The 24,801-nt window shown below is 31.7% G+C and overlaps 1 protein-coding gene across 7 annotated transcripts in view; it reads right to left on the reverse strand.

Moving 5' to 3' along the window:
- The window catches only part of LOC129798263 (protein dead ringer), a 229,587-nt gene that overhangs the window by 185,386 nt on the left and 19,400 nt on the right, over window positions 1-24,801 (reverse strand). For 4 of the 7 annotated variants that reach the window (XM_055841309.1, XM_055841306.1, XM_055841307.1 and 1 more), the window contains exon 2: window positions 14,478-14,694. The exons of 1 other annotated variant lie outside the window; for it this stretch is intronic. In XM_055841309.1, coding sequence (XP_055697284.1) covers window positions 14,478-14,531 — 54 coding nt within the window. In that variant the 5' untranslated portion in view covers window positions 14,532-14,694. Of the gene's footprint in view, window positions 1-14,477; window positions 14,695-20,139; window positions 21,693-24,801 lie in introns of those variants that run through there. 2 more of the 7 variants (XM_055841304.1, XM_055841308.1) reach the window with 2 other exon arrangements.

A 24,801-nucleotide genomic window follows, 5' to 3' on the forward strand; every position in this document is an offset into this window, starting at 1 on the left:
TTTAACATCATCAACTGATTAACTAGCCTGATTTTTGTCACAGCACCAGCCAACACCCTCAAAATGTCAACTTATCAGCCAAAAATCATCTCAAACCATCACAAAAATATATATCCATAAAATACCCGCATTGAGATTTAATTTTTTCGCACTCTGACATTCTCATTTACAAAATTCACATTCGTATTTCTATCAAACTGTCCAAAAGAGGGAAGAAATTGTGAGAATTTTCTCAAGTAGAATAAAACACAGGGGCTCACAGGAAATGTCCCAAAAAAAAGTTCCTCGTAAAACGGTCCTCAGACTCAATATCCCAAATAATACGCTATTTTTGGATTTTTCAGAATCAAAAAAAAAAAAAAAAAACAAAATCTTTGCTTAAAAGAATTTAGAGAAGTCAAGCCATATGGCTAAGCCTTAGATCGTAATCTATATCAGTCTATATAATTTATAATTTAGATTACGATTGCTGATCCAGGTGACAATACGAACTGACATAACTTACAATCTCTTTACTCCAAACTAAGTTGTTCAAAGGAAAGAATAGACACCCCTAACGCGGTCAGAAGGAGTTCATCTCCCTAAAATCCTTACTTTAACCATCGCTGGTGTCCTACAAGCTTTTGTAAACACTCAAATAGTGATCTTTTAAATATTTCAAGATAACAAAAAGACAATCTAAAACTCTATTAATGATAAAATCGACATATTCCACAGTAGACTCGCTAATTCGGCTCTTTTAAGATCGAGCTACTTTTTAATCCGGGCGGCAGTTAATTTTGAAAAAAAGCTTAGTGACATTTTTCAAGTTTGACTATGATTATCGAATTATGCAACTATGTCCAAAATTTCCACAGTTTAACTTAGTTATGATGTGATTTTGCATTATTAAGAAGTTTTCATGCAATTTACAATAAGTATGAGTATCTAAACTTAATATAAGTACCAGTACCAATAGCAGATAAACAAAAAATCGTTGCATTTCAAATAGTTTGACGCCCGAATTTCTCTCTAATTCGAGTGACATTTCGGTCCCAAATGTCCGAATTTGAGAGAGTCTTCTGTATTTGGCCACCCGAAAAACCCCTTATGGCCATCTTAACTCTCGCCGAACCGTGTAACATATTCAACAAGCAAATTTCACGATTATTTGATTGAATGTAAAAGGACTTTATTCAAAATATAATCAAGCTGGTATAAAAAAAATTCCTAGATTTGGACATCCTTTTCTAACTATCCGCAAGAATTGAATTTCTATCGATTCCAAATAGTCCAAAGAAAAAAATTTTCTGTAGAATATCACCGTATTTTCCTTTGGGTACTTATAGAATCCCAAAAAATTATAAAAGAATTATGAAGTATATTACAAATTTAATTATTTCTTATTTGATTACACAGTGATAATTATGTGATTATGTCCATACTTAATGTAAAGTGATTTGTTTTAAGCCTTTAACCCTTTAAGGACAATTGGGTCACCAGCGACCCAAAAATGTAATTTTTCCTACGGTCATCAAAAGTTGTGTTTTGCTCTAAAAAGTCAGAAAAAGTGATTTTTTTGACCCTCTCGTCCTTAAAGAGATAACGATCAGTGAGCGTGTTTTTGTTTAAGATGACCCAAAAACAAAAAAAATTTTAACTATATAAAAAGTTATTTTGTCTTCTATAACTAGTCAAAAAAAATTATGATTTTGAGTTAACGGGGTTACCGATTATCTACTCATTGGTTCTTAACCTTTTAAGGACGAGAAGGTTTAAAATTGGAAGTCAGAAAAAATAATTTTTTTTCTGCTTTTTAAGATCGAAACATGACTTTAGATGGCCGTAGGAAAAATTTAATTTTTGGGTCACCGGTGACCCAATCGTCCTTAAAGAGTTCAAGGGTTAACCCTTATGATGACGACTGGGTTATCGATAAGTTTGGTTCTATCGAAGAATCTAATTATTTATTCTTGAAAATGAGACATTTGCTCTACTTTTTAGTTTGGTTGCTCTGAACGTTCTAATACTTTGTCCAGATAAATAATAAAAAATGTTAAATTCTGAAATCAATTTAAACAAGAAATGGAACATTTGGAATTTAGTCATTTAACAAAATTCAGAAATATTAATTATTTGATATTACAGTGGCACATCTACTTTCTTGCAAATTCATAATGGGTTGAATTGATTTTAATAAAGATTTTAATAAAATGGGGTAATTTGGAATCATTTCTAATTTCAAATTTTAGGATCTCCCCTCTGTTTAGGATGACTAAAAGAATAAAAATCACGCAGTACTCTTCTTTGTCTTCTCTTCTCAATATTCTCAAGAAATCTCAAAATTCTAATTTGGAAATGATTCTAAGTTACCCAATTTTTCCATAAAAAATTTAAAGCTTTCACCTAAACATTCGTAAATCAAGTTATGCCCCTGTAATATGAAATGAACAATATATTTCAAAACTTACAATTCGACAACAAGCATAACAAGACGTTTTGTATTTTGAAAAAAAAAATTGATTTTGATTTTCGTTGTTGTTTTGTTGTTTCTAAAATTGACGCTGCAATAAGTATTTACTTAAAAAATAGAAGTCAAGAAAAGATTATAGCTAAATTTATATTTTGGGCGGCAACAACCCTGATACAACTGTCATAGTTGTGAGTTCGAATCCTGTCCGGTGCAAAAGATTGAAACATTTAAATGGTGGAGTCATTGGACAGCGTGCAAAAGCTTTACGTCCTTATCTAAAACAGATTTTTAAAACCCATAAAATTAGTAGTTTATAATGTGATTAACAATTTTGCGAGTTTTCGAAATCTGTTGTAAGAACTTAAAATTTTTGCAAGCTATCCATAAGTGCATAACGTCCATAAGGTACGACTCTACCCTACCTTTTCATGATTATATTTTGGAACTTTTAAATTCAATAGGATTTTATTGAATTTTTTATTTGTTTTCTGTTTATTTGTTCATTTATTTTTATTGTTTTATTTTTTTTTATTTATTGGAATATAGGGTAAGTTTGCCAAATTTCGGCATAGTTGCATGCAAGCGCCAAAGTCTCAAGTTTGAAATGTAATATTTTAAATACACATTGATTTTTTTTATTCCTTCTTCTGAAAGAGTGTTGCATGGTACCTTGTAAAGAGTTTACCGTCTTTATTTACTCTAAAATCATTCTTAATACATTTTAAAATGAATAAAAATATACATATAGCTTTGGTGCCTTATTTCGGCCACCTTCATTCTCATAGTTCCTTGCCCTTCGGGAATTCTTCCAATATCTTTTTCACGTCATCTCGTTTGTCTAAGCTAAGTTTTTTGTTATTCTTTTGCATTGTATAATCTCAAGAGTACGTAAAATCTAAAAGTTCATGGAAATTCGAGGAGCAAAAAAGGTGGCCGAAATTGCAAGCAGGCCGAAATTAGGCACACTTACCCTAAACCTTTATAGAAAAAAATCTAATACTAGACCTAAAATATTTTACAAAACCAACATTTTTAAGGTTACCGTTAATGTGTATCGCGTTTTCGTAAGTCATACTAGATAAACCAAATTACTTCGTATTTTACACAATCTGTATAACATCACAAACTTTCTTCAAAAATCTTTTTGAAAACAGATGCTAGAATTTTCAAAAAACCCACCTCACCAGGAGGTGAAAACCTGTTTGTAAAATACACAACTTATCAAAATTTCTGTATCTAAAAACCTTTCTCTAATTGCTTTAATGCACTCTTTGAACATTCTACCGATCTTCAGCATGTTTTTTTGTGACCATTTTTCGAAAAGGTTAGGAAAAGGATACCTGAGTGGATTGAAAGTACTTTGCATAGTTTTCTTCTGAGTTATAAATACTTCCATAAAATTGAGGTAGAGAATTTTGAAGAAAAAGGGTCACTCTCTCTCTGTGGGTGAAAAATTCTACCCTCTCTTGCAATTCCATGAAATTTTGAAAAATAAGAAAAAAGGATCAATAATACTAAAAAAAAATCTTCATAGAAGGCCAATGAGTAAATGTAGAAATTTCAGGGATATTCCTCTCTCTTTCTTTTAATATTACATATCATAAAGATATAAAGTGCAATAAGAGAAAGCTCACTTTATCTTTTTCCTAGTTGAATGTAAGAATGATTTATTGCATGCTGAGGGCATGAAATTTTATCTATTTCACCATTTTCTGTTATTATTAAAGGTTCTGTATTTTTCTCAGATATTTTACTGGGAATACCTTTTTTGGGGAATGCCCAAAAAAAATTTGAATTTTGGGACCATGTTAGGGGTTTTATGGATAAATTTACAACTTTTGCACCATGGTCAGACAATAGGGTTTCAAGCTGATGAACTTTCAATCCCACAGGATTACTTTTGAGATAGGCCAGAAAAGGGATAATACGCCAAAGTAGAGATTTTTACCTCAAAATTGTCATTAAAAATTTATGCCAAAATATCTCTTGGTGCAATTTTTGAGTGTTAACCCAAAAGCATTGTGGCTGTTTTTGAAGCAATATCATGCCAAGAGAGATGATTTTCATTGTTTCACAGTTAAAATTGATTAACACATTGAGTTAATTTCCGTAAATTTCCATCAAAAGTCCACAATTTTTTTTTGCTCCTTCAGGTTATTCACTATTTCACGAAATAATATGAGAGAGATATTAAGATGTGGTTTTATTTCTCCACAAAAAAAATATACTTTGGTACACATGAGAAGAAATATTAATTTCGTGTCTGAGCAATTAATTTTTTCACTTTTAATTCAATTTAGAATGCTCTCCTAATAAAGCAACACAATCGTATAATGTGTAAATTGAAAATGAATTAATATTATATTTTTTTCTGTTTCTCCTTCCCTGGCAAAGAATACAAATTAAATTTTAAGTAATTAGATTTTTTTTTACTGTGTGTGGCGTCACATTTTTTGGGCGATTGAGTGGTGAAAACGTGTTGGGTGGTCAAATGTTTTTTTTTGTCTATTTTTTATAGAGTTTTTCTTAATTTATTTAATTTATAAGATGTTCTAAAAATATAACAATGTACTAACCCTTAATAGACCGTTGGAAAAATATGATAATATGCAGTGTCTTACTAAAACTTAATCCTAATGCCAGAGAGCATGCAGTTTACTAATAACAGGTGATATAATCCTAATATTGTTAAGCCTTTTCTTGGATTACTTTCATCTCTGTGCAAAATTTTATTTAGTTTTCCAAAGAATTAGATAAGATTGGAATAGATTACAGTAAAGGCGGTACCGCTAAGAACATATTTGGAACATGTACTAAAATTTTCAAGAGTCTAAAGGTGCTATTCCAATAAAAAATTAACAATTTTAGTACTTTTCTTTGATCTGGTTCCTGTCTCGACTGTTTACGCCCAGTTCTCGCCGTGTTCTAAAACCACCAAACAGTCATGACAATCGATTATGAAAAAGAAAAACCGACTAGGGTAGAGTCAGTACTTTTTCGCCAGTAAGCACTTTTTCGCCACCTACAAATAAAATCACTTTTTCAGGGAATTATGTGCTCATGGAACTACGAAATGACTATTACTTCGTAACCTCTAGTCCAACGGATCAGAAAACCATAACTGGTGCTCCACCGACTAGATTATTTGCAAGTTAATTGAAGAAATTGTCGACAAGGTGAACAGTCACAAAAAAAATATGGAGTTCTTAATAAACTTGTCAACGCTCAGACAAATTGTCTTGCAATATTTTATGTTTTTGCAGTACAGTATTTGATATTTTATCACTGAAAGTCACTTTGTTATTAACTAAGCTTCGCTCTAATATAATTATTTAATAATGTTTTCCAAAAAAATAAAGAAATACGGATGTGGTGAAATAGAGCTTACTTTTTTCGGTTGTGTAAGTACTTTTCGCCACTCATTTTTCCAAGCATTTTACAAGTGGCGCACCTCGCGGAATTTAGTTGAAACAGACGTAATTGTCAATTGATTTTGTCGCAAACAAAAAATGTGCAAAAAATCATTCGAAATACTCTAATAATTGTCTAATATAGGTGTTAAATAAGAAAAGTACTTTGCAATGTGCTTTTGCGGGTTTTCGAAAGCTGCTGTTTCTTAAAAATCAATTAAAAACAAGTGGCGAAAAAGTGCTTACACAGTGGCGAAAAAGTGTTTACAAAGTGGCGAAAAGTACTGAAACATGCATTGTTGCAGGAAATGTATTTTTTCAACTAGATGCCCAAAAATTCTCGGAAAGTCTCCTGGTTCATTAGAGAGACAATGCTTCAAAGCACTTGTACAGAAAATTTCTTTTTATTTCGACAAAAATTGTAAGAATTACAAGGGTACAAAACCTTAAGGTGGCGAAAAGGGCTTACTCTACCCTATGTAGGAGCACTTGAGAACAGAAGTGTACTAAAAAAAACATGGTCATCTTTCATTGGAATAGCACCATAATACAATGTTATCCTTTTAGAACACTCCAATTAGGGTAAAATGAGGTAATTTTGAATCTTTTAAAACTTAGAATTTTGAGATTTCCTCATTGTTTTAGATGAACAAAACATTCCACGAAGAACTACTACTGAAACTGGATCTAAATTAGAAGTATACTTCTTAGTAGTCCTTTTTTCTATTCTCATCTAAAATAATGAGGAAATCTCAAAATTCCAGATTGAAAATTATGTCAAATTACCTCATTTACCCGAAATCCTTTCATAAATAGGGAAACAGACAAGAACTTCTCAAAGTCCGTTTTTTTCCTTACATATTTTTCAACAGAATTAGTACAGATCTGTTCTAAAAATCTTGTGCAAGTTTTCTAGTTATTCTTTTTTATTAATCTAAATATAGGTCCCAAACAGAGCCCTATTACAAAAAAAACCCTAGTCTAATGAAGTTCGTACACCTCAAAATTGACACATAAGCGCCCCTACCGGTGATCACAAAAACTTTGCATGTTCCACAAAGCTAAAAAATATAAAATCACTCTTCAATCTCCAACAATATAATCAAAATTGATCAAAAAACCATTTAAGATTTGAATTTTGAGGTCAAAACTGATCCTACCCATCCAACCCAGTCTTATAGTGCTAAAAAAATTAAAGCAATAAATATTACTGAAGTCTGGTGAAAATGCAGCAATTGAACATTCAGTAGTGCTGCAAAAGAAATTGAGGCACAGGAGATTTACTGTCAGCAATTGAATATATAGCAAAAGAACAACATGCAAAAATATTGAAGACATGAAAATAATTTTCAGCACTAAACTGTGGCAGTTTTAGTTCTCTTGGTCAAAGTAATTAAAGATGCCCCAGACACAAAAAAAGCCCCATAAACACCTGAACTTTTTGACTGCGATTTAAGGGCAAACGAAAAAAAACCGTACATGAAGATGATCCATATGAAATCTCTTAGAGTTTTTCCCGCATCTTCTCACTAACTCATTGACTTTCTTCATCACTGCGTTTTTTTGCCACATACAATATGTCTTTGTTGAGATGCTACACACAACACAAAATGAGGCACACTTTTTCGGGTTTCTTCAGTAAGAGAGATTTCTGCATCTCTCTTGTTGGTAACCGTATGATCCCCAACCGAAAAAAAAATCATGCAATATACCAGAGAACCAGAGGATTTGGGTCTACTATCTGTCTGCTACTTCCAAACCCAGTGGGCTTTCCAGCACCGCACACAAAAATTGAGATAAAGAGAAAGACACGCGGTGTTATGAAGGGGAGAAAAAAAACCAGAGGCTTTATAATGTCCGGATATTTCAACCGCACCGAAAATCCATCTTCGCGTCCCGGTGATCAGCAGGAATTCCGTTTTGGTGCGGGACGCCCAGTGAATTTATTTTGACACATCGCACGCGCTCTTTGAATTGAACAAGTTAACGAATAAAAAAAACAACAACTTCTTTCTCATGTGGAGTCTTCAAAAGTTTCGTCACACTTTTTGTTTCCAACATCCTAAAGAGCCAACGATACTGTCTCTCATTCACTCAACAGTATTGTTGTATCAAATTTACCGATAAGATTGTTTTGACTTACAGGAGCTGTGATTCATTGAAAATTCGATTTAGAAAACAATTCGCCCCCAGAGCAAAAGAGGCCTATTGCAAAAGGATTTTTTCTTTTCGCAGAGCAAGACTAGGCTATCTCTTGCTCTACGCGATATTACTTGTGGCCTCCTCGCAAAAAAAACCTGAAAATATCACAAAATGATTTCGAAAAACTTCAAAATTAAAAATATTCATCACTTTCTGATAAAAATTGCGACAAGGCCATAAGTAAAGGCAGGCCACAAGTAATGCCGCTACCCTATTACATAGGGTAAGTGTGCCAAATTCCGGCCAGCTTGCAATTCCGGCCACCTTTTTTGTTCCTCGAATTTCCATGAACTTTTAGATTTTACGTACTCTAGAGATTATACAATGCAAAGGAATAACAAAAAATGTAGCTTCGACAAACGAGATGACGTGAAAAAGATATTGGAATAATTCCCGAAGGGCAAGGAACTATGAGAATGAAGGTAGCCGAAATAGGGCACCAAAGCTATGTCTATATTTTTATTCATTCTAAAATGTATTAAGAATGATTTTAGAGTAAATAAAGTCAGTAAACTCTTTACAAGGTTCCAAGCAACACTCTTTCAGAAGAAAGAATAAAAAAAATCAATTTGTATTTAAAATATTACATTTCAAACTTGAGACTCTGACGCTTGCATGCAACTATACCGAAATTTGGCACACTTACCCTATTCTATTTCGATGACAGCTTTTGAGAACGATTTCATCCTCGTATCATACACAACAAAATTTTAAGACAATTTGAATAAATTTAATGATAAAAAGTCGAGCTTGGCCCACAAAATTGATTCTAACAGACTTGAATAACCAAAATAGGACAAGTGTGCGAAATTTCGGCATAGTTGCATGCAAGTGCCAAAATCTCAAGTTCTAAATGTAATATTTTTAATACTAATTGATTATTTTTTATTTAATTTTTTATTTAAGGAGTGTTGCTTGGAGCCTGGTAGACAGATTATCGTCTTTATTTTCTCTAAAATCATTCTTAATACATTTTAAAATGAATAAAAATGTAGACATAGCTTTGGTGCCCTGTGCCCTATTTCGGCCACTTTAATTCTCATAGTTTGTTGCCCTTCGGGAACTCATCCAATGACTTTTTCACGTCATCTCGGGTGTCGAAACTACATTTTTTGTTATTCTTTTGCATTGTATAATCTCTAGAGTATGTGAAAACTAAAAATTCATGAAAATTCGAGGAACAAAAAAGGTGGCCGGAATTGCAAGCTGGCTGAAATTTTGCACACTTACCCTACAAGCTTTTAATTGACAAACCATATTTATGTTACTCAAGGGGTTAAGTGGGTCGCAAGAAGACTAAAAGCATAATATTTTCCCGAATTTTTTTCAGTATAATAAAAGATTTTTTTTAATTCTAGCTTATAAGCATATAAAAATACTGAAAATACTCAAATTTTCATTTTAAAAATTAAAAAATTTAACCGTTGAGACTTGATGATCAGAGATCTTTTTGAAAAAAAAAACTGATTTTTAGTGATAAGATTACTAAGAGAAGATTCAGCTGATGTCAAAAAACCAAACAAATCCTGTCAGCAGATGAGTTAAACTTATACATGAACGAAAGACTTTTAGTTTCCTTGATTACAACTTATTTAATAAGATAAAACGTGGTGTAAAGTACACCCAAAATGGTACTTTTTGTATAAAATTCTCCCAAAAATTTGCATCTTAAATTTTCCCAAAAATCCCTCAGTTTTTTGACTTTAGATGAACCTACAACGAGTACTTTTATGCACGACAAATAAGGTTTTTTTTTAAGTCTCCAAAAAGTAAGTCTCAACTTAACAACCGGTTTTTTTAAGATTTTTAAATGAAAATTTCAATAAGTATTAACTTAATTGTTGTAGTTTAATATGTTTAAAGTGTGAATTAAATACATTTTTTTATAATGCTAAAAACATTTAGGAAAAAACCTTCTGTTTTTTTAGTTTTTCTGACCTACGTTATCCCTTGAGTATACTTTAAACGATTTTTTAGACCGGATTTTTATAGCTTGATTAATGAAAATTCAGTAAATTTACTAATTAAACGTAAAAAATATACTTCGAACGTGTATTTACTTACAGGTCCTGATCAAAATCTCCAAAGCCAAAAACCCTTTCAAATTCCCGTAAAACGTAAAATCATTTGACGTATATTTATGGCTGAAAGTTTAATCTCGTTCCGAAAGAACCTTAATTCCCATACAGTAAATAGGAAGGACTATAAAATCTCAATGATCTGAAGGATTATTTGCTCTTGATATGACATAAAATTTGGGTATCAAGAGGCTTTAAAGTTAGTTTAATTTTTAAGATATTGTTTTTAAAAATTATAATTCAAAAAGAGATTAACGACTTTGATTCTGTATTTGGAATACTTAAAATTTGAAAAGAATACACATTTCTTGTGGATAATTTAAAATTGAGTACTGATGGTAAGGGGTGCCACCATTCCTACGGCATCCGACATAAAATAACTTCAAAATATTTTGTTTCAAACACAAGGAGCTCACTCGATTTTGACGAGAATTTTTGACAATGCAATGCGTGAAGGCCATGCCGCTCAACGGGTCCGACATTTCAAACATTTTTCAAAATAATAACTTTGAAATGGAATATTTTAAAATCTACTAGATAGATTTTCAAATATTACACTTTTTAGAAAGGTCTTGAGTAGATCTACAAAGCAATTAAAGTATTTTTTTTAAAATGTAGGAGGAAGTGGGGCACTTTTGAACACACACAGATAGAGAAGCTAAATTACATTATGATATGGCTTAGTTCCACTAAAATGTAGGAGAAAAATCCCAATTTCAAAGGTACCCCACTTACAAATATGCCCCCCTTCTCCCTAGCATACAAAAGATGAAACAAAAACGAATTAAAACCGTTTTAGCCTTTTTAATAATTGCAGCCCGCGTATAAATACAAAGAAAAAGCGAATATGTTTTTAATAAACATCAAAGGACTCTATTGAAAGGCCTAGTGTACTATATCCAGCTTGACAACCCTCCGAAAACTATTTTAAAAATTAAAATTAAAATTGTTATATCTCAAAAACAACTTTATGGATTTTCAGAAATGACACAGTTTTGGAACGGTCTCGGATACTAGGTCTACTATCAAAAGACATCTAACCTAGCCCTATGCGTTATTTACTATGATTTATATCTTGCATAGAAAAAATAGAAAATTTGACTAAACCACAATCACAATAGCTGTGATTGTGAAAGAATCACAACTGAAATCTCTCCAAAAAATCACTTGTAGCATCCTCTCGAAAAATATATTCCCCGTAAGATCATTTACAAGAAGATCAGCTAAAAAAGAAACGTTCATTGGCCGAAAACAAGCCCCAGAAATTACTTCCACTTCATTGAAAAGTCATTTAAAAAGGCAATATTGTGCCTTGGTGAAAAAAAAATCTAAACTTATGAGAGATTATCTGATTAACTGCTAAAAAATGATGTATTTAATTGTTTGGTAAACTCTCACTTTGGAAATGCGATAAAATCACCAAGATTGAATTTCTTCCCTTCAATCATCATGTCACAATCTATATCACGCCTAGATCATAATTTATTGTTCAAAGTCTCTTTTTTTCCCAATTTTTTCCCTAAATTATTTTACAAATAATTAAATGTAATAGAATGAAAGTGTGAAAATCACCGTGAAACCATAATATAAATATAGAGGAATTATAATTGGGAAAGGAAAAAAAAAGCCCGACTCTGACATTCAAACTCAAAGAGAGAAACTCTTTGAAATTTTCCTCATTTCATATTAGTAATATGTATTGCTTGAAAGAAATAACAACTATTGATGATGATGGTGAGAAAAAGAGGTTATACATGTTTTTATACAGAAAACCCATTATAAATCATCAATCAAGACATTTTTCCACCCACACCCTCCGGATAAGGTTAGAATTCCTTCATCCATGATAAAGGAAAAGACTGAGTGTTTTAGTCAAGAAAAATTTTCATGATTATTGCAATGAATAGGGTAAGTGTGCCAAATTCCGGCCAGCTTGCAATTTCGGCCACCTTTTTTGCTCCTCGAATTTCCATGAACTTTTAGATTTTACGTACTCTAGAGATTATACAATACAAAAGAATAACAAAAAATGTAGCTTTAACAAACGAGATAACGTGAAAAAGATATTGGAAGAATTCCCGAAGGGCAAGGAACTATGAGAATGAAGGTGGCCGAAATAGGGCACCAAAGCTATGTCTATATTTTTATTCATTTTAAAATGTATTAAGAATGATTTTAGAGTAAATAAGGACGGTAAACTCTTTACGGGCCAATCCATCTCAAAACGACCGAAAAAATCGCAAATCGAGGGGTCATGGTCTTAGATGTTTTTGAATTTTACATATGTTAAAGTACACGATAAAATAATATACCCCTATTTTTTTTTTCGTCCGAAAAAAAAAATAGGGGTATATTATTTTATCGTGTACTTTAACATATGTAAAATTCAAAAACATCTAAGACCATGAAGGGTACCCCTATGGTCGTCTTGAGATGGATTGGCCCTTACAAGGTTCCAAGCAACACTCTTTCAGAAGAATAAAAAAAATCAATTTGTATTTAAAATATTACATTTCAAACTTGAGACTTCGACGCTTGCATGCAACTATGCCGAAATTTGGCACACTTACCCTACATTGAATCTTTTAACTTTATTTTACGCTTTTTCTCATGCAGTTTACAGTAACAAAAGCCTTCATTGTTACATGAATAACTTCTCAGAAAAATATTAAACCTTATACTTTAAGTGTCGAGAGGTTATGTGAGGTTAGGATACTCTAACCTTAAAAAAAGCAATGGAAAGACTTTTATGGCACAAATTCCAAGACGCTGCATAAAAATGTCATTTTTTATCTCCATTTTAGATATTTGAAAGAATAATAAAGCCACTAACCAATTTTTCCTGACTCTCCTATCCTCAATTCTAACCTAGGATTCTAATCAAAAATTCTCAATTCTCACCTAAATAGGACAATTCTATTTAATTTCCAAAATTTGTAAATGTTGTAAATCTGTTTTTATTTATAATCTTGTCAAATTTCGAAATATGCTACTCTGTTTCCAACCATAAAAACATAACCAAATCTTGTCTGATCAAAATGATTTTCAAAAATTATTTTTCTTTACTATTTTAGTAAAAATATTGCCCAGAAATAAAATATAAGGACTAAATATTGTTTATTTCGAAACATGAGTAAACATAACCTCAAAATTTGGACGATTCTAACCTTATAAAATTCACTTTAGCATTGTACAGTAGCAAAGAAAATTTTCCGTGTTCTTGCCAATTTTTATTTAATTCAAATACAACCTCACATTGCAAAGTTAACCTTTTGCAAAGTTTACAGTTACAGAAATGAGGTTATGTTGAATCAAATTATAAAAATAATCTGAAAACAAATTTTGCGACAAAAATAGAAGGAAGACATCAAATATCAGAGTTTATAGTAGTTCTTAATTTCTTTTAGCACAAAAAGAAATATTTTTAAAGGTTAGGTTTCACTTAAGAATCCTAGGTTAGGATTTAATGTATTTTTAAAGCAAAATTGTGTTTTAAATTGCAAAAAAAATACAATCAATTCCTCCCAAATTGCAACTCTAAGAGCTTTTATCAATCAAAATATTTCACAAATATTTAAGATTAGGCTGAATTTTACATTCTAGAAACAAACTTAACTAATTTATAGGAGTGATATTGCACGAAAAACTTCAAGAGAAAATTAAATATTGATTAAAAAATTTTGCCCATAGAGAAAATAAAATATTGTGAAGATAAGTGCCTTTGATAAGAATGACTAATGCGTAAATATTGGATTGCGTTATTTATCGACAAAAATTTATTGAAAAATTTGTCAAGAATAACTCTGACAATTTTTCATTATTGCTGTACATATCGGAGACTATGTAATTATTTAAATATTCGACAAATAGCCAAGAGATAACGAAATTTTAATGACTTTTTGCTCATAGACCCATAGACTTTTCCTCAACCATTGGAAACTCCGCAAATCTCTAGACTTTTTGAGAAAGACTATAGTAATTCCTCAATATTGCAAAATAATCTCTAACACTATCAAATGGAATATTTTTATGGTAGACATCTCAATATTATTCATTGAAAATTAATTACGTGCATTGTTAAAATCATTTGGTGATATTTTTTTCCCAATAAAAACGCTGCCTGTCCACATTAATTGAAATTTAAATGAACAATTGACCTTCACTCAAAAACTAATCACTGACGTCTTTATTTCAGGTACTGAGTACATTATCTTAACACCCAATGTCTCATCAACAACATCGTACAGGCAAAATGTCAAGATTCATACACCATTTTATATTCAATTTCAATAAAGTGGGAAAAAAAGCAATATTAAAAATCTATTTTGTGCTTACCATTGGTGAATCGTCGCCTAAATCTGAGTCTCTATCGATCCGTCCACCGTCCATAGCAACATAAACAGGGACGGGATCACGATTTTTCACGCGAATTTTGCAAAGTTTTTCTGCGCGAGCCTCTCAACAGGGGCTCGCTTTACTTCCGAGATGTAAAATCCTTTTCCAAATTATTGATACTCAAGAGTTTTTTTTTTTTGTTTTGAGGTGGATTTATCTGAAAATCAAAGAAAATCGAACTAGTAATAACCAAAACCAATAAAAGAAGAATTACTAATTATTTACTGATATTCTTTGTAATTTGATTAATTTATTAATTCAGTTTGTATAATTCTGAATTTCGTTTAAGAAAATTAACTTCTAACCTTGCAAAAATTACTAAACTAAACATTGTTTAAAAGTAAATTTGCTGATATAAATTGACGATTTCCAACATCCCAGTGTTCTTTTCTAATTTTCGGATAACCTCATTAAAAAATGTTTAAATATTCAATTATAAAAAAAATCGAGGGGTAACTCATTGTAGAAACACAATCCATTTGTCCGAGAAATATTTCTAGAATCACTGAAATAATACTACAATTGCAGAAATATTTCTATAAATGCCGATGGAAATCCAAAAACAAGAACGTTTCTAAGTATATTGATTTGAATCTAGGAATCACATGACCATTTCACATAAGATTAATATTAAGATTAATACTTTCTGAACTACGAGAATGCCAACAAGGGATAGCAAGTGTTTTATCTTTCCTCTCTCTTGTGTTTCGCTCGAAAACTGACCGAATCACAGTTGGAACGCATGAAAAATTTGCTCGAATTGCATGTAATACGATTCCGAAAGCAATTAATACGAACAGTAATATCTTACTCATCGTATTACTCCACTAGAGTGTACTCTTTCTAACCCACGTGATTTTCCATTTGAAATTTTGCATACTATATACCTCCCTCTCTCCGGCTTTTCTTAATATTAATATTAATCTTATATGTGACACCACGGACAGAAACGCGTCTATGAAACACAGAAACTTGCTAGAATAACTGCAATGTTTCTAAAATCACAAAAACGTGGCAAATAATCACATGGACTTGCTATAGGGTAGAGTCAGTACTTTTCGCCACCATTAAGCTTTAGGGGCCTCGTAAGGTGTGATATTTTTTGTCAGACTAAAATGAATTTTTGTATAAAGATACTTTGAAGCAATATCTATCTATATATCGTCGGTTGCCTCAGCAACTGTGCTAACTGCATCTGCTTTGCGTCTGCATTCATTGCAAACGCCGCGCAGCGATGCGTTGCTTACAACGAATGCTGACACAAAGCAAATGCAGTTAGCACAGTTGCTGAGGCAACCGACGATATCTAGGATACGTCTCGAGAATTTTAGAGAATCTCATTGAAAAATATGCATTTTCCCCAATTATGCTTGTTTCAGTACTTTTCGCCACCTGTTTTAAAACAAATTTCAGTTAATTAAGAGACGTAATATCGTATTGGGATATTAGAACAGAACATATTATGAGTATTGAAATGCTACTTATTCTTAAGTGCCTTAAATTAGTTGTTTTATATCAGGTGGCGAAAAAGTGCTTACATGGCGAAAAGGGCTGGCTCTACCCTAATCGCAGAATATCAACTTTCACATCACCAAAAAATTGGAATTGTGAAAAACACATTTTTCTAAAAACACGAACCATATGTATACATTTTGTCTCTTATGAATACCCCTCGGAAAACAATACAGAAACTACCGATAAAGTCAAACAATCACGAGGGGCAACTAATACGAATACAAAAGCCATCTAAAATGCAAAACTTATGCTTTAAATAAGATTGTAAAGAATCTCAACCAATATTCTGTGAAAAAAGATTTCAAAACCAAGACCCTGCAGTCCTTAAAAGGATGTTAAATAATTTTCATAAATTTATTCTGAAACAAAATTTACATGTTCTGAACGGTTGCAGAATTTTCAAAAATCTTTTAATTGTATCCGGAAACATTAAAATTGGTTAAATAGAACCTTGAAATTCTTCTTCTTGCAATTCAAAAACTTAAACTCATTCGCTATTGATCGATTCCACGTTCAATTTAATAAACCCTTCACAAATTATAATATGGGATCAAAAAAAAATCCACTGTCCAGTGTCCAAATAAGAATGCTTCATCCATTCTAGTACCTCACTTCTAGTACTTCACTAGAGACAGTAGGGTTTTTTTCTGTTAGATGGCAGCACCTAAATATCTAACATATTCTTGACATCTGTCATATACAAAAACTACTCTCGGGTACGTAGATTTTTTTCGATTGTTCTTACAGAGTTGAGCCTTATGATTTAATTATAATAATAAAAGTCTCATTTATTTAAAAATAAAAACTGTCGGCCAAACTGGATTCTGTATTGATAAATAATTGGCGCTTTACGCATATAATCAGTAACAAAATTATGACAGAATCACAGTGAATTAGAATCACAGTGAACTGGATTTTTCTACATGGCCATTGCTTTTCTACGCTTTTATTGTTTTTTACACGTGACAAATATTTTAAAAATCACAGCACCAAACCAATATCTGATGTTTTTTTACAATCTATGAGGCAATATTCTTTAAAAATAAAATGATATATTAATAGAATTTGTCAATTATGAATACCTTGAGCAAACAGCACTTAGCAATTGACCGGTTAACTGATCTTTTCTTGACAGTTCTATATCACATTGTCCGTTAAAATTATCTATGTAAATTCAATGTTCGAACAAAGTTCGAAATTTCATCGAATATCATCGATATCATGCCAGGAAAAATCAAAACAAAAGAGTTTTTACTAATAAAACTTTGCAGAAACTTTTGAAATTAATTTAAAATAAGTAAAGATTAGTGAAATTAAAATTTAGTACAAAATACATGTGAATAATGTGAAGTATATTGCTTTTGAAGACCTGAAATTATTTCCCAACTTCGACATTTTTTTCTACACTAGAGGCGCTGCGTTCACTGAGTTCCAGATTCGAAAGCAATGAAGACGTAGTATTGACATTTTTATTGCTTATATCGAAAAGCAATGAAAAAGGCAAAAAGCCTAGTCTGTTCATTGTGAATCTGTCATTAATAAATATTATCAATCCTCATGAAAAAGTCAAACTCTCTTCTTTCTGTGGATGTTTATTAAAATGGTAATGCTTAATATATTCTTATTTTGACATTTATCAGGTCACAAGAGACAATACGATTTATTTCTGTCAGATGGCAGCACTTAAACAACTAACTTCTTTTGACATCTGTCACACAACTCTAGGGTTCATATATCTTTTCTGATTGTCCTTTCAGAGTTAAATCTTATGTTTTAATTATATTAAAAGCCTATTTATTTATATAGGATGTTCCATAAATTACGAAAGATTTTAGTTAAATGAAAAACACATTCCATTTCTCAATTACATTTTTTCTAAATTGAAAAATAAAGTACATTGGATAGGGTTGCTATGTGATATGTCACACTATCTTGTTAAAGCCACATGACCCTCAATATTAATGAATTCATAATTAATTAATTTATTATTTAACAAATCCTCCAAATCAGGCTTCGGAAACTCGGTTATCATGTTGCGATATCGAGCGCCAGGAACAGTAACGGCTTGATCAGCTTTATTTTCAGATAATACACTGCTTCGATATTATTAATCGTTTGAAAGGCTTGTTCTTAGATGGCAAATGTGTTTAGCCTCCCAAATTGATTCAGTTCCGTGAATTTTTGAATTAAACTTTTCATTATAAGTTCAAATATCAACAACTTTTGAGAAAAATATTCTTAAATGATAATAATAGAGTACATAAAGATTATGATAAATCGTAGTAAACAACAGAATACCGCAGTTAATCACTAAAATTAATTTAATTAATTAAAATTTATAGCGATTTGCATTCTAATTTGCGATACTATTTCTAAAATCTCGATTTTGCCAATGAAAATCTCTAAAAAATGCCTTAAAACTACTTGACTTTGACGCATTATTCTCAAGTGATAAACCCCTCGACGAGACACATTATATCAATTTGCAGTTAATCTCTGCTCAAACTATGGAAAACCCCACACAAAAAAAACAATTAGTATAGCTTGTCTTGAACCCCAAAAAGCCGACCAAGGAAGACAATTGAGTAAAAGAAATGAATGGCGTGGTAGCCTCTTATACAGACATTCTCATGAGATTTTTCTGGGTGAGAATCCTCAAGTGATATGGGCATTGAGAGTCTAGTGAACTCTGTATTGCGAATGGTCAAGACCATTTTTGGTCCAAAAGCGGCGAGCACATTTTTTTTCTCTTTTTGATACAACGACGGACAAGGAGCAGAAAAGGAACTAAAAAAAAAGTCTAAGGAGGACACATGTGTATCCTGGGACTTCCCCGAAAATCACAACACAATAAATTGTTTTTACAATTGAATTTGTCGTCTGGAACCTTCGAACCTGTCACATGTTTCATTTCAGCGTGTTTGAATGGAATTTTGGGAAAATTTTAAACTTCAAGTATGCTTCTGGAGAAAAAAATACTTTTAGGAGGGTTGCTAAAGACCTTAAATGTATATCTCTAACCGTTTGGCTTCTATGACCGTGACAATTGGAAATACGATCAAACACTACCAACGACAAAATGTGATTTTCCAAAAAGTACAAATTTATATTGGACTAAAAGTATGCACAGATATCAAAGGGCGATTTTTAGGGGGATGTTAAAGATCCTAAATCGATATCTCAAACTGTTTGGCGTCTAGCTCTACAACGGTCAAGAATACGCATACGCAAGGTAAAAGAAAATTTCTCTCAAAATTTAATATTTGTAAGGAACAAGCGTGATCGTGTATCAAAGAGCGATTTTTAATAGGGTCATCGAAGACTTCTAGACCAGAGGTGTGCAAGAACCATTGAAACCGAATAAACGTCAAAATAAGTTTGCTCTGGTAGCGTTTTGACGGTTTTGACGACCATTGACATACATGTTTTATTTGACGTTTATTCGGTTTCAACGGTTTTTGCACTCGTCTGTTCTAGACAATATCTCCAACCGTTTTTCACATAGGGTTATAACAGTCGGAAATACGAACAGACAAGGGACTGGATATAATTTCCCCTCAAAACATCAAATTTATATCGGAATGCAAGTATGCATCTTTATCAAAGAGCAAGTTTCAATAGGGTCGCCGAAGACCCCAAGTAGATTTCTGCAACCATTTATCCTTTAGTGCTATACGGTATTACTCATCAACAGACAAACGACTGAATATAATTTCCCTCTAAACTTTAATTTTTACCGGAGTGCAAATATATTCCAGCACCTAAAGACGACTTTTAGAGGGGTTGCCGAAGACTTCTTTCGATATCTGCAACCGTTTGTCAGAGCAACAACAATAAGAAATACAGGTAAACAGACAATCGACAAGATCTAATTTCTTTAAAACTAAAATTTATATCAGCCTTCAAACATGCTCCTTTATCGAACAGCGACTTTCAAGGGGGTCATGAGAAACCCTAAGTCGATATCTCTAACCGTTTGTCCTACAAAACCTTAACACTTGGGGATACGATTTTTATCGTTTACGATCAAACAACGAAATAAAATTTCTTTAAAAACCTCAAATTATTATTGTGAAATAAAATTTACCGATTTTCCGAAGAACAGCTATCCAAACGATTCAGCTAATTGAAAGAATCGTCGCTAAACTGCTCTGTGAATCTCTTTGAACCAAAAGTCCCGAATCATATAAAATTGAACGATATTTTCACATCGAATAATCCCCTCGAAAAAAAAAACAATCACAAATATTTTCTGTGATTAATAAGCACAATCTTTCATAGATTTATATACAAAACTTTAAAGTCACTAATCACCTTTTTACATGTGATTCACCTTGACCGTGAATATTTTTCTGTTCGAAAAGTTAATTGTCGCACAAAAAAAAACACCTACATCAACCACAATATTTGTCCCTTATCTTATTCTCTCAATTATTATATTTTGACAATAATTGTTCAATATAGATTTTCTTTTTCTGTCCTCCACCTCCTGGCTTAACTCATAGAAAATATATTTTACTAAACTCTTATCGCTTCCCGGTCACATTAATTGATAAAATTTATTTATGTTTTTTCATTAAAAAAAATGGCACTACACTTTATCAACTTTTAAACAATATTTATATAATATTGTTTCCGGTCTTTTCTTACTTTGCCGTTTTAGTCAAACAAACTTTTTTTTTTGCAATCACTAAATGTCCGTTTTCCCACAAATTTTCACCAAACTTTGTTCTTTTTTTTAAGGAGAAAAACCACATGGGACTTTTAATTGATATCAATTGATTTTGATAGAAATAAAATTCGCACAAATCTAACGAAAATATTGCCAAAACGATTTTAAGCACTGCGATTAAAGTGCGATACGTTAGCATCGACGTACACTGCGCGAATGACTTCGGGCGCCTTCTTTTGCATTCCCAACTCTCAAGTTTGTGCTCAAGCGCTCTCATACAATTCCTCGCCACACCAATAATGCTGCCCTCATGCTCTTAGTATTGGTTCCTATGTAGCACTGTATGCGGCTATGATTCAACCAACATATTGCCGGAGTAACAGCATGACTGTATAGTTACCCCACTCGAGAAACTCTACTGAGCACACGGCTTCCGGATCCAATCGGAGCGTCAGGTCTCCGACCACGTTACCACCTCTGGGCGTTAACAAAATATGTTAATTAGTTTCATGTCAAAACTATTGTACTCTCGCGGAATAATAGCCACCAGTATGAAATAAAATGATATTGAAAAATCTCTCTGGCAGGCATTGTCCACAGCACACAAAACTTCAAATAAAGTTTCTCTACCAACAAACAAAACTCTCCAATCAACCCCGAAAAAAAGTAACAACCACAAAACCCATAAAGTCCTGCGGAAGCCTTAAGATTATATATCCTCAAAACAAATGCTTCTCTCTCTGCTTTTGTCCAAAAACATCATTTCCATGATGTATCGGAAATTATTAAAAACAAATAGCAAAAAAAAGAAAAATCCCTAACAACCACTGCTAGCAGGGTACAAAATTTATCATTTGGAAAATTTATTGAGCAAATTTTAAAATTAACTCCTATATCCCATCATTTTATGAATAAGTTTATTGTATAATTTAAATAAAATATAACACCTCTATCCACCTCCTCGTAAACCATAAAGAGAGCTTTTCATTCGTGTACTAGCAATACTTGGAGCGTCTGTGGAATAATAATACATTAGGTACTTAATTCCATACTGAAGCTATATCGCAGAGCTGGACATGCGGTTTTTGAATCTCAAAACCGTTTGGACCTTTTTGTAGCCACACACACAATAGGGCAATTCACATATTAATGTTTGTCAAATAAATTTTTATAAATTTACATAAAGGCTCTTATTCATTGGAAAATGTAGGTGATTGCTTAAGAATTTAATAATTTAGTAATATTATCAATTTTGGGATTAAACATTTCAAATTATTATACTTTGACTGGATTAGTACAACATTTATTGACAAAGTTCTGAAAACGCTTTAAAAACGTGCAGAGAAATCCAGATTTAGAGGAGGGTAAGGCAGTTTGAAGCATGAACAATTTTCGAAAATAAGGTAAGTGTACCACAGATCGGAATGCCAACACTGAGAAAAAAACGGGGGTGCGATTAACTTTTTTTCTCCATAAATTTAACACTTTTTAAGTGTAAAAATATATCAACATTTTTTTAATGTTAATTTTACACCTTTTTAAAGGTAAAATTAACATGGAAAAGGGTAACTTTAACCCCTAATACACCTAAAAAGCGTAATATTTACACCGATTTCAGATCAATTCTGCAGGGTAAAATAAGCACTTCCGGAATGTTATTTTAAGTTTTTCGGATTTCTCTCAGTGAAGAGGACAAGAGAAATGCTCCATATTTACAGTCAAGTTCCGCAAATATTAACAAAGATTGAACTCAAAATGTTAAATTTGAGGTTATGTGAAAAAAATATTCCGTTGAGTCTGAATTAGAACGATTTTCTCTGATGCTTCTTTAATATATTATCGTATTATCTAAACTACTTCGACAAATTTCATTAATTTTACAATAAATTACACTGAGAAAAAAGAGGGTGCGATTAACTTTTTTCCTCGTAATTTTAACACTTTTTAGGTGTAAAAGTATATCAACATTTTTTCATGTTAATTTTACACCTTTTTAAGGGTAAAATTAACATGAAAACGGGTAACTTTAACCCACAATATACCTAAAAAGTGTAATATTTACACAGATTTTGGATCAATACTGCAGGGTAAAATAAACATTTCCGGCGGAATGTTATTTTAACTTTTTCGGATTTCCCTCAGTGAATGATAAATTACTCTAAGTTTAATTTTCTTGATAACGGAAAAGCGCATTACATGAAAAATGTTATACGCTTTTGAGAATATAGTTCTCATTTGAGGTTTTGTATTTTTGCTCAATACGGAAATTAAGAAAAAAATAGGTGTAATTGCATGGATGCACTTTATTCCGCGAATTGGAAAGGAATTAACCATGAATTAACAGACGCTTTTGGTTTGGATTTTCCTGCCTTTATATCAGAGGCGTGCAAGAACCGTTAAAACTAAACAAACGTCAAATGAAACATTTACGTCAATGATCAAAACGCTACCAGAACAAACTTACTTTGACATTTATTCGGTTTCAACAGTTCTTGCACACCTCTGCTAGATAGCATCAACGTATTATATTGTACGGGGTTCAGACCTAAAGCCAGACCATATTGCTTAACTTCCCTAATTTCTTGTCAATCATATTTTTTGGAAAATTTTTACTTAGTGTTATTAAGGGTAAATGATCTATTAGATTCTAAAAACAAATCGTTGCTGTTTAGGATTTTAAGCCCCTTGATAACTGGTCTAAATCTCTAGGTCTGAAGACCGCTTTACTCAAGATCTCCTTCTTATCTTCCTAGGCTGTCCTAGTTTTGGCAACCCTAAACTATGTATTCAAATTGAAAAAACTTCTAAAATTGATAAATTTAATGAAACTAACTCAATTATGCTTTCACAACAAAAACATAAAAAAAAGTGCATTGATACTAAAACAGAAGCAATCAAGTAGAAATAACAAAATTTCAATTTAGGTCTGATTCCGAATTTTACCCCATTTGTATTGCACAATTTAAAACGAAAATTATAAATTGTTGAAAATAAAGAAGTAGTGAACCATCTGGGGATATTTAATTTGATTCAAATTAGAGGTATTTATAATCAATTTTAAGTTTTTTACTGACCAACATTGATTTTTTTTTAAGTTTTTTTTAATTGTACTGACCAATTTGATTTTTCACTGCCTAAATCTGATAAATATCATTTCAATAATTAAAACAAAAAAATGGAAAATGTTCTGTATATTATCAAATAATCAAAACCAAAAAAATTAGCTGAAAATATATAGTTTGCTCGGTTTGCTCGAATAGAAACCTTTGGCGAATAAGTGTTAAAAAAAACTTGAAGTCCCTGAAACTGTACCACCGGTATCACCCTTCCATACACTGAAAAAAAATGTGATTGCAAAAAGAATCTGTCGAAACTATTCTCGAAAATCTACAATTTTTGGGTTTTGCAAAACAATATTTTTTTTTAATTTGAAATATAAACAATACTAAACAATTTTTTTTCATATTATGGTGATAGTCTCATTATTGTCACATGCCCAGACACCTATCCTGTTATTGAAAAAACTTAATTTTTCTTTTTTATTTTCTCAAGAGAGAAAAACGTAAGTCCAAAAGCAATGATTTCCACGAAAATAAACTACTCAAATTATATAAAATACACATTCCTTGAGCAATGTGAAATATTTGGGGGAAAGAATTCTCCCTTCGAACTTTCATGCCTTCGAATAATGTGAATTTTCTTTTAGTTTTCCTAAGAGACTTACACATTTCTATTAAATATTACTTGGCTTATCATCATTTGTTGACAATTCCGTAATAATTTAGTGTAAATCTCTTACGAAAAACAAAAGAAATTCACACTATTCAAAATTTCCCCTATGTGCTGTATAGAAAATTAATTTATTGCCTTAAACTTTAAACGACATTTTAATTGATTTTTCAAGAACTGACAAATTTTGTATATACTTGCGAATAAAGCAAATTTAAATTGAATATACAAAACTAATAAAAATAGAGAAATTTTGTTGTTATAATTAAATTTCTGTAGTACTCTCCCTTCGAATGTTCATGCCTTCGAATAATGTGAATTTTCTTCTGGTTTCCCTAAGTGACTTAC

This window comes from Phlebotomus papatasi, chromosome 1, assembly GCF_024763615.1.
Source record: "Phlebotomus papatasi isolate M1 chromosome 1, Ppap_2.1, whole genome shotgun sequence".
Taxonomy (NCBI): Eukaryota; Metazoa; Arthropoda; class Insecta; order Diptera; family Psychodidae; genus Phlebotomus; species Phlebotomus papatasi.